At 36.0% G+C, this 11299-nt stretch overlaps 1 protein-coding gene across 1 annotated transcript; it reads left to right on the forward strand.

Annotated features, from left to right (window-relative positions):
* The first annotated feature begins 6793 nt into the window (after positions 1-6793).
* LOC110093228 (non-specific lipid-transfer protein 1-like) lies at positions 6794-7177 on the forward strand. Its single transcript, XM_028691933.1, has one exon. The coding sequence runs from the start codon at positions 6824-6826 to the stop codon at positions 7175-7177; it is 354 nt and encodes a 117-aa protein (XP_028547766.1). The 5' UTR covers positions 6794-6823.
* Positions 7178-11299: the final 4122 nt, after the last annotated feature.

Below are 11299 nucleotides of genomic sequence, written 5' to 3' on the forward strand. Positions count from 1 at the left end.
AGTGTGTCCTCTTACTACCTAGAGTTATTTCCTTAGTTGTGACGCAGTACATCTTGCCTTAGATGTTATGATCACATTCTCAGGAGCTCTGATTTTCTAGTGGAAGATCGACTCCTTAGTTTCTTTACTGACCTACTTCACCATTCGTATCCTACTCTTAGCTGCTAGAGTAGTCCTATGAATGTGGTAGTGTTGTTTTTACTCCTCATAGGGTCCTACCTAGTTAGGGTAGGTGTTACCACTGTGATCCTCTGATGTTTTATCAATCCTATTCATAATTATTAGCCTCTATAGTGAGTGTGCCCCCATACTACCGAGAGTTGCTTCCTTAGTTTAGATGTAATACATCCTATCTCTGATATTAGCATCACTTTCTCAAGAGCTTTGATTTTCTAGTGGAAGATCGGCTCCTTGGTTTCTATACCTACTTCACTATTCATACCCTACTCCTAGCTGCTAGAGTAGTCCTATGAATATAGTAGTGTTACTTTTACTCTCAGCAAGGTCCCACCAGTTTGTATGGGTGTTACCCTAGTACCCCTTTGATGTTATTCAATCTCATTCATGACTACAGTCCTCAGGTAGTGACTGTGTCCCTTTACTACCTAGAGTTATTTTCATAGTAGTGATGTAATATATCTTATCTTAGATGTTAACATCACTATCTTGAGAGCTTTGATCTTCTAGCAGGAGATCAGTTCTCTTACTCCTTTTTGTAACATATCCTACCATTCATATACTAGGCTCAATTATCGGATTAGTCTTAAGAATATGTTGAGGTCACTTCCACTTCCCATAGGGTCCCACTAGTGTGTGTGGGCATTACCACTGTGAGCTTTATTTCCCATTCAGAGTTGTTTCCCTAGTGATGTGGTACATATTGTCTCAGATGTTAGCACAACATTCTTAGGATCTTTGATTTTCTGGCAGAAGATCAGCCCCTTGGTGTCTTTCATCGACCTACTTCAACATTCGTACCCTACTCTTAGCTGCTATAGTAGTTCTATGAGTGTAGTAGTGTTATTTTTACTCCCCACAGGGTCCCGTCAATTGTGTGGGTGTTACCCTAATGTTTCTTTGATGATTATTAAATTTTATTCATGATTGTTATCCTCAGGTAGTGAGTGTGCCCCCTTACAATCTAGAGTTATCTTCCTAGGTGTGATGTAGTATATCCGATATTGGATATTAACATCACTATATTGAGAACTTTAATTTTCTAGCAGAAGATTAATTTTCCTACTCCTTTTTATGACCTATCCTATCATTCATACACTATGCTCAATTGTCAGATTAGTCTTATGAACATGTTGAGGTCACTTTCACTTCCCACAGGGTCCCACTAGTTTGTGTGGGTGTCACCACTGTGAATATTTTTTCTCGTTCAGATGTTTTATCCTTAGTGGCGAGAGTGCTCCCTCACTACTTTGGTTCTTTTACTCTTGCTTGGTGATATGTGGCATCGTGCCTTAGGTGCCATCATCGCATTCTTCTTGAGCTTTAATTTTCTAGCAGAAAGTTAGCTCTTTAGTTTCTTCTACCACTTGTTTTTCCATTGAGACCCGACTCATAGCTGCCGGAGAGGTCCTTTGGATGTGTTGATTTTGACTCTACTCCTTACAGGATCCCCATCAGTTAGTATGGGTTTACCATTGTAGCTTCCTTAATTGTTGTTTTTACTAGGCTTAGTCCTATTTTCTATAGCAGAGGTGCCCCATCACTATTTCAGTTCTTTTTACTCATCTGGAATGAGATTATCCATTGGCACACTCTACTGAGAGTGTATCTCTTCTAGCTTTCTTGAGAGACATCATTCTGATGGCTCCCTCCCATTTGTGTGTAGGGTTAGGGTTCCTAAGAGATCCTGACGGCATTTGGAAACTCATGATCACGACGATTTGTCATCTACCATGTGGTTACTGAAATGCTAACTTATGATTCCTTAGATAGCTCTACACTTAGAAGTCTTTCATATACCTTTCTTTTCTCCCTCACATCCCCATACAGATCCGTGTCAGGCTGATGTTGAGGTGACTTTTATCTCCTATCCTGCTGTTTCGATACTAACAGACAGGTAGGTGGTCTTACTTGTTTGGTTTGGAGAGCCTAATAGAGCCCCTGGAAGGTACTCCTCACCATTCTTTTTTCCTCCTAATTGTCCTGTTGTGATAAGGCAGGCATCAAAGCTCGACCCTTTATTCACTCAGTTGAAATGACTGAGTGGATATTGAGCCCTTCATCATTTGCAAGACTGAGCTGGTCGAGCAGATGTTGAAGCTTACATGGTTAAGAAAAGCCTAACCAGAGCACCTGGAAGGCATTCCTTACCACCTCTCTTTACTCCGGATATCCTGTTAAAGATTAAGCAGGCTTCCATTTTCGTGGCTCATGAGCTTCTTACTGAGGTCAGACAGAAGTAGTGAGTCACCCCAATCCACAATTCTGAAAAGATCAAGAGGAGCTGGATTCTTTTCACCTTCTACCCTGCTATACAGATACGGTCAGACTGATAGTTTATTTTACTTACCTGTTAAGAGAGCCTGATAGAGTCCCTAGAAGGCATTCCTTAACACTCATTTACTCCGGATGTTCTGTTAAAGACTAAGCATGCTTCCATTTTTGTGGCTTATGAGCTTCTTGTTGAGGTTAGACAGAAGTAGTGAGTCACCCCAATCCATTATTTCAAAAGGATCAGGAGAGGCACAATCCTTTTCACATTCTACCCCGCTATCTAGATATTGTCAGACTGGTAATTAGTTTTACTTACCAGTTGAGCGAGCACGACAGAGTCTCTAGGGGGTATTCATTAACACCTCTTTACTTCGGATGTCCTGTTAAAGATTAACCTGTTAAAGATTAAGCAGGCTTCCATTTTCATGGCTTGTGAGCTTCTTGCTGAGGTCAGACAGAAGTAGTGAGTCACCCCAATCCAATGTTCCAAAAGGATCAGGAGGAGTGAGATCCTTTTCACCTTCTACCCCGCTGGACCGATATGGTCAGACTGGTAGTTGGCTTTACTTACCTGTTGAGAGAGCCCGACAGAGTCCCTAGGAGGCAGTCCTCAACACCCTTTTACTTCAGATGTCCTGTTGAAGACTAGGCAAGTTTCCATTTCATGGTTTATTTACTTTTGCTGAGGTCATATAGAAGTATTTATGTCACCCCAATCCACTCTTCTAAAGGATAAGGAGGAGACGAGATCTTTTCACCTTCTACCCTGCTGTTTTGATACGGTCAGGCATGTAGTTAGTTTTACTTGGTCGACAGAGCCTCACAGAGCACCTGGCAGGTACTCCTCACCACCTTTTTCCCTGAGTGTCCTGTTGTGATCAGGTAGGCACCAGATTTTGTGACTCCTTTATTTGATGTTTCAATTTGGTCAGGCGAATAGTGAGTCACCCCAATCTACTATTCTGAGATGAGCAGGAGGAGATGGGACCCCCTTTACCTTCCATTCTACTATTTCAATATGGTCAGGCAGACGGTCGGTCTACTTTTACTACTTTACTTTTGGTTTTCCCTTCGGCTCTTCCCTCACCATAGGGTAAGGCTAGGGGAGAAGCCCTTCACCTCTTTTTCACCCTCATGATGACATTTACTCTCTCTTCAGCTCTGCCCTCACTACGGGGTAAGGCTAACACTACAGGAAAATCACTCATTTCCGGCGGCAATTTCCGGTGGAAATTGGGCATTTTCCGGCGGTTTTGTAATTTAGCGGCGGTTTTCTGGCGGTTCAAATGGCGTATTTATTTAAAGTGTATTCAGACCGAAAAACAATTAATTTTTTAATTTTTTAATTTTTTTTAAAATAAAACTAATTAATTTTAAATAAAAAATAATATTAAATATAAAATAACAATTAACTAACTAAATAATTTTAAAATGAAAATTAATTAAATAGTTAATATAAGTTTTAATTAATTTTTGTTAAATCATTTACATAGTAAAAATTTTATTCATTTTTAATAAATTTTTTAAAGCCGTCGGAAAAGTGAAAAAGCAGCCGGAAATTCCGCCGAAAAATTCCGTGAGAAAAAATCGTTGGAAAAGCGCTGGAAAGCCGCCGGAAACGTGACCGACGAAAAGCTGCCGGAAATTGGTGATTTTCCTGTAGTGTAAGAGAGAAGTTTTTTTTACCTCTTTTTCACCATTATGGTGATCTTTACCTTGGTTCTCTCCTTGGCTCTACCCTTACCACAGGGTAAGGCCAGGAAAAGGCTCCACTACTTGTTCACCATTTTTTGGGTGACACTATACTTGGGCACTGTTGCTCTTCACTCTCTCCCAGGTCCTTAGTCAACCTGGTTGACCAGGTCAATCAGGGTTGACCCATTTGGACCTGTCTTCTCTTTGGATAGGACTTCCTAACCTTAGCCCTATGTGCCATTCCCACTTTGGAAGGAATAATATATGATCCTTAATCGAGAGTCTTCTCAGGCTCCGGCCTGGGATGTAATTAACCACGGGGGCTTGTGCCCGTGAAAAACTGAAGTCCACCATCGCATAAATCCCATTTTGAGCTGATGCATCGGGTGGGGGGAACTCGTGATTGTGATTAGGCCATATATATTATTACCCATCGAGGTGCATAGGCGATAGCCGCTATCCTCCATGGTTAATCGTATGTATGGTCCAATCTGTCGCTTCCACTTGGCCCATTTGCGTGGTGCTCTTTCGGAGGTCCACAGGTTTCTGGCTTTTAGAGGTCCACACCGCGGTACCTAACTTCCCAACATCACTATGATGTATTTCAATCCCAGAGTTACTATATTATAAAGCCTTCAATGTTGTAATGGTGGTTCTTAGCGTCACAATGATTGTGTCTCTTATGAATACTACCCCTAGTATTTTATCTGTCTGTGTTGAATCTTCATACAAAACTATGACACTAAACTTTATATCTTTCTACAACCATTGATATTCTATGACACAACAATTTGACACCATTTATGAGAAAGAATTCCTCACTGGGGGAAACTTTTACTATAATATCAAAAGGTCATTCACATCAATGACCTGAGCATGGTTAAAGCAGGGTCATCCCTTTATCGTGATCTTCTATCAAGTTTAAATAAAACCATTCAATATTAAGTGTAACCTCTCTGCAACAACAAACATATATTGCTTTATCTCTCATCAATTATCATCCAGAGTTGCATCACATTCAAGGAAGTAATTTAAACTAGAGAGTAACCTTGATTGCAACATCAAATGCAATTGTGGCTAAGAAAATTCCTTCAATGCTTTCAACATCTAAGATACTATCTTGAGAAATCATTTTTCATAAAACTCCCAGTAAATGAATGGATGCTTTTAATAAATTTTAAGCTCTATATAATCCCTAGCTGGACTTCTACTCTTTACACAAGGTCTTAACCTCAACCTCAAAAAGTTAGCAACAATATAAAAATAGACCAATCTTCATCTTTGATTTGGGGTACATGCAGCATTCGCCCCCTCTTAATTAAAGTATAATCAATCCATGGTGGATTCTTTCGGCGTCAACCACTAAGGTTAATTTCATCAGCATTATTCTGTCAAATAACATTGAATATGTCAAACTTCATTCGTGGATTCTCTCGGACTCTTCTATATAGATTGGCTTCATCGGACAACGCTGTAACAAATAACCTCAAATATGTTAAACATCCTTGATGGATTCTCTCAGCTTCTTTCATGTAAGTTAATGTCATCAAGAAATACTTTAACTAACAACCTCAGATAGGTTAAACATTTTTGGGAGATTCTCTCGACCTCTTCCACAAAGGTTACGTCATCGAGCAATTCTCTAACAAACAATCACGGATATGTCAAACATCCTAGGTAGATTCTCTCAAGCTCTTTCACCCAAGTTAAATTCATTTAGCAATACATTGACAAACAACCTCATATAGGTCAAATATCCTTAGTAGATTCTCTCGACCTCTTCCACAAGTTAACTCCATTGAGCAATTAATGCTCTGATAAAAAATCTCAAATATGTTAAATATCATTTATGGACTTTCCTAATGTCCTCCATACATGTTAACATCATTGAGTAGCGCTCAAATGAATAACATCGTTTGTCGGCTACAGTCTTTTTGGCCAAACAAACATGTCAACACTCTTTTAAAAATAATTGTCATGTAACAAGGAATATACAATATGTATTTGCTACATTAAGCCAACACCCTCCTCCAGGGAGGGATATTATTTGTAATCAATCATCAATACTAGTGGATTCATTGAAACTAGATTAGCCTCTTGATTTTTTTCTTCCTTTTTTGAATTTTCCACGTAAAAATCTTGGCAACTCTTATGAACGCTACACCCCTACTCTTTTATCTATCTATGTGTTTAATATTTGTATAAACCTAAGACGCTAAACTTTATATCTCTCTATCCCGTGAATATTCTAGAATGCAATAATATTTATAACATCTATAGCTATTCATAGAAAATAAATAGAAATAAGTTTATATAATTAATTAAGCAAATAAAGCGATACGAAGCAATATGGTTGTTGCCCACAATTTCATGCAAGCTTTCTCTTTCAAGCATGCTAAAATAAGATTTTGTCGCCATCACTTTCTACTAATAGCACCACCCAATTCCGTCATAGCAGAAAACACCGTTTCCTTTCATTTATTTCTGAGACTGCCCACACGCCTACGCTGATGCTTACGCGGCATAATTATTATATAAAATGTTTAATTATGTTCAGAATTTGTGAATAGCGATTTTTTTTCTCATATAAATAGAGGTAAAGAACAGCCATTATCATTCGAACAAACCAACCAGTTAGTGAAATAAGAGAAGCCTGTGAAAACAGTCTACTCGAGGCATGGCTCGTATAGCGATGACGACGGTGATAGCAGTAGTAGTGGCAGTGGCAATGGTGGCGAGAATGCCGATCAAGGCGACCGGAATGACCTGCGGGGAAGTGGACTTAGATTTACTGCCATGCCTGAGCTATATACAAAACGGTGGGGACGTGCCGCCGGGTTGCTGCAATGGGCTAAGCAATCTTGTAGCTGCGGCCAAGACGACGGATGATCGCCGGACCGCCTGCAACTGCCTCAAGTCATTGGCTTCAGGAGCCTCCAATGATGAGCTCAGCCGTGCCGCTGGTCTTCCGGACAAATGCAACATCTCCCTTCCTTACAAGCTCAGCCCTTCCACTGATTGCTCCAAGTAATTAATCTGTTTCTCTTCTGCTACCATATATCTCATTTCCTTTAATTATTTAATTTCTTTGAAGTAATTAAATTAATGATTTTTTTTTCATCCATGCTTAATTTTTGATGTTGCAGGATCAACTAATGAAGCTGCAGCTTTGGAGTATTGATTGCCCTTCAGTCCTTGTCAATTATTATGGCCCATTTATACTGTTGGATTGAGTTACTTTCCTTGTTACCTAAATCTCACTGCTTGTCTAGCTCTAAGATAATATCATGTGTATGTAGTAAATTACCTACTCTTTATGTTTGCTTTTGGTATTTGATGAATGTAAGTTGATCTTCAATTATGAGTTGAAATATATGCTTGCTTATATATCATGAATTGTTTTGTTTCGATACTTTTGATAAAACATTAATTTTAGCAGTGCTTTTTTTTTCAGCTATAGTGGCAATTTAAAATGTAATAAAATTTATTGTAGTGATTTAATAACGGCTGCAAATCCGCTATGTTTGATTTGCTGGAAAGGGATTTCACAGCAGTTTGAAAACTTTTGTAATTGATTCAGGCTTTAGTAGTGATTTATCGTTGTATTTCTAGAATATTTTAGTAGTTAAAATCGTTGCCTTAATTTGGGACATTTTAGGCCAATTAAGGCAAACTCACGCACACAACGTATACACAAGACTCGAGCCCGAGACCTCTTTGTTGTTAGCCTAAGCTCCCAACCAACAAATCAAAATGAGCTATGTATCATTGCCTTAATGAGTTATTATAGAATTGCAGTAGTTAAAACAGTTGCAATTCTTCTATAGTATGGTAGTGATTAAAATCGTTGCTTTTATGTACTGTGACATAAATTCAAAACCGTGATATGGTGTTGGAATTAATTGAATTTTGTAATCAAATTGAAAATTTTCAAACTTGCAAAACTATTTGGTTGTGCTTTCTCCTTGATTTATTTTATCCTAAGTTATTTCTCAATAATTAGTTTAATGGCATATGCAACAAATGCATTTTATTATGATTTTAAAATAATCAATAAGAACATAATTAAAAAAATAAATGGAGCGAATATTACGAGCATATGAATCTTGTATCCAAAACAAGACAATTAATTAATGAGAGAATAATATTATAAGCGAATAAAGCAATTGATAAGTATAAAATTCTGTTATTTGAATTTTTAATCAACTAATTAAAGATGTTATGAGATAAGCAAATCAAAATCTAAAAGTAGAATGTTGCAAATAAACAGTTGAAGATAGCTTGGTAGTTTACACAATGTTTTTATTTCAAGTAATTGAAGACTCACAAATTTTGCAATCCTTCAAAGTTGCACAAATTAAACATCACACCAAACATTTATAAGATAAAAGGTCACATATGTTTTGGTTATCAATAATCTCTATGGTGAAGCAATCAAAGAGATATATCGAACAATTTTATTAGTGAATTTCATTTGAGCATTCTTTACTTGTGTAAAATTACTCTTTTGATTAAAAACTCTTCTTGATGCTTCAAAGGCTTCACATACATTTTGATCAGACTTATCTTCTCAATATAAGGCACAATCATTAAGGCATATTTGTATCTTCATATAACCAAGATTGACAGACTTCATGAATTTTTTAATCTCGTATGTAGTTCTAGGAGATGAAGTCCCCTTGGGAAATGCTTCGATCAATAACTATTACAACATATTAAAAGATAATTTAGTCCAAGAATTTAGATATTCCAAAAAAAATAGGTGCAATATGAATGATAGCTTCGAAAACACCTTACAACCAAGATATAATTATGCTCCCACACCTTATAATAACTTTCCGAGTTTTTCACCATTATTAATTAAATTTTGAGTAAGATTTTGCTGCTAATTTACTAAGTTAATCATTTTATTGATTGAAGCAATTGTATTTCTTAACAATCCTTCAATATCATCTATATCATGTTTCTCAATTTGAACAATTTGAGATTTAAAATCAGAAGAACTATGAACTACTTCATTTCCTGTAGCTCTAATGACAACATGATGATCATCCCCATGTCAATTCTAAATAATGTATCTAGTAAAGAATCTATTAAATATAATATGATCCTTGACATCATTCATTGAATGAAAGTCTCTATTGATGCTTGATTTACAGAGGCATAATACTTTTATTGATCGACTCTTCCTGTGATTAGCAAATTATAAAAAAATTTCAGCTACTTTGTTATATTTAAGGATCTATCTTGATTTGAATATTCAACTCTTATACATTTCAAAAATAAGAGGTAGCTTTAATCCATTGACAATAATTAAGAAATTATTTTAGTTCACACACAATTCAATAATCATTATTACCTCATACTACTAATTCATTAACTCAACAATGCAATGAACGCCTAAGATCTCTCCATTTGCCTAGTGAGTCCCTTAGAACAAATTTGTGATCAATAATCATAAATTAAAAGTATTTAATATCATTTTAATTTAAAAATAAATTATATTTATATTATTGTATTTTGTATGCTTGTGGATGTATTCATTATTTATATTATGTTGGGAGGCTTAGGACAACGTGTTTGATTTGGCAAAATGATCGAAGTGGTCTCGAAGGGTAATAAGCATCAACGTGGATTTGCATGAGTTCATGATGGAATTACTTATGTTTCTTTGTAAAAATAAGGCAATCAATGAGGGGTTCGACATGGGCATCATTGATAGGAGATTTGAGATTGGAAAGCTTTTAAATAAGGTTTGGTTTGAGTGTTTTCCAACAAGGGTTCAACATTATCTTTAGTTAAGATAATGTTGTCGGGCGGTAGAAGTCGATGAGCGGATATTATGTTGGGAGGCTTAGGACAACATATTTGAGTTTGGCAAAATGATCGGAGTGGGGCATTGTTGCTAGGAGATTTGAGATTGGAAAGTTTCCAATAGGGGTTGGTCTGAGATATCTAGTACTTGTTGTGGACGACAATTAGAAGATTTGGAGTGATAGATATGGCTTCATATCTATATCCAAGATCGACAATAATGAGAACTTATGTTATGGAGAGTTCTCAAAGGATTTCAATTTATAAGGTTGTTAAAAAAATTAATATAATAAGGTACAAAAAATATTTCAAAATCTTCTTCTCAGTATCCTTTCTTATTTTATTATGTCTCTCAATAGTATCGTGTGCTCCATAAATAATTGCTACTGGCACATACTTTTTCTCCACACCTATAAAATGCATGTAATTCTCAAGAACTTTTTAATCATGTTAACATGCTTTAGAGTGTGTTCAGTACAAGAAATAAACATAAATTTCTTAATCTATTCAATGAATAATTAGAAATAGTTAGTCCACCATGATTTCCCACATCAACACAATATTCAAACACTCCACCAAGATTTCCCACATTCACACATCAACACAATAGGAATCAAATTTGTATATATTATAAAAAAAAGCGATCGAGATAGACTTGTGAAGCAGCACGAAAAGATGCCAATAAAAGTTGCTTTGAATAGGAACTCAAAAAGGTGGTAAATCCATTATAGTAGAAGCCTAGCGATTTTACGATAGCCAGTATAATGAATCAATAGATTAGGGTCTGTATATAAGTGGTTATAGGTGTGATTTAGGCTTGTTTGAGATGGTTTTTTACTATTTTGTTTTTTAAAACCAGAACCACAATTTCTATATAGTTTGCTTCTCACTATTTTCAAAAAATATTTGTGCTAGGAAGTTATTTTCTATAACAACTTTTAAAAAAGTTACTTTCTCAATAGCAACTTTAAAATCACTTTTATAAAAAATTGCAACCATACCAAATGAATCCTTAAACCACTGCTTAAAAAATGGTTTAAACCACTAGGGAAACAACTCTATATTTTCCATCAAATGCTCTGAAAAATTGACATTTTTGATAATGACAAAATAGAGGATAGATTTTTCTATGTTTTATCCTTCACTAATTAGGAGGAATTATTATCATAATGAGAGCTGTGTTTGAAATTACATAATGGAGAATAGATTTTTTTTATGTATTATCCTTCACTAATTAGGAGGAATTATGATCATAATGAGAGCTATGTGTTTGAAATTCAACTTTAATTTTCAATAGAGATTTATTTTAGAACTACATTCCCTTTTTTTGTTATTAAAC

Source organism: Dendrobium catenatum, unplaced genomic scaffold, assembly GCF_001605985.2.
Source record: "Dendrobium catenatum unplaced genomic scaffold, ASM160598v2 original_scaffold_86838, whole genome shotgun sequence".
Taxonomy (NCBI): domain Eukaryota; kingdom Viridiplantae; phylum Streptophyta; class Magnoliopsida; order Asparagales; family Orchidaceae; genus Dendrobium; species Dendrobium catenatum.

Coding starts and splice junctions, on each gene's coding strand:
- LOC110093228 (XM_028691933.1), top strand. CDS start 6,824: ATGGCTCGTATAGCGATGACGACGGTGATAGCAGTAGTAGTGGCAGTG.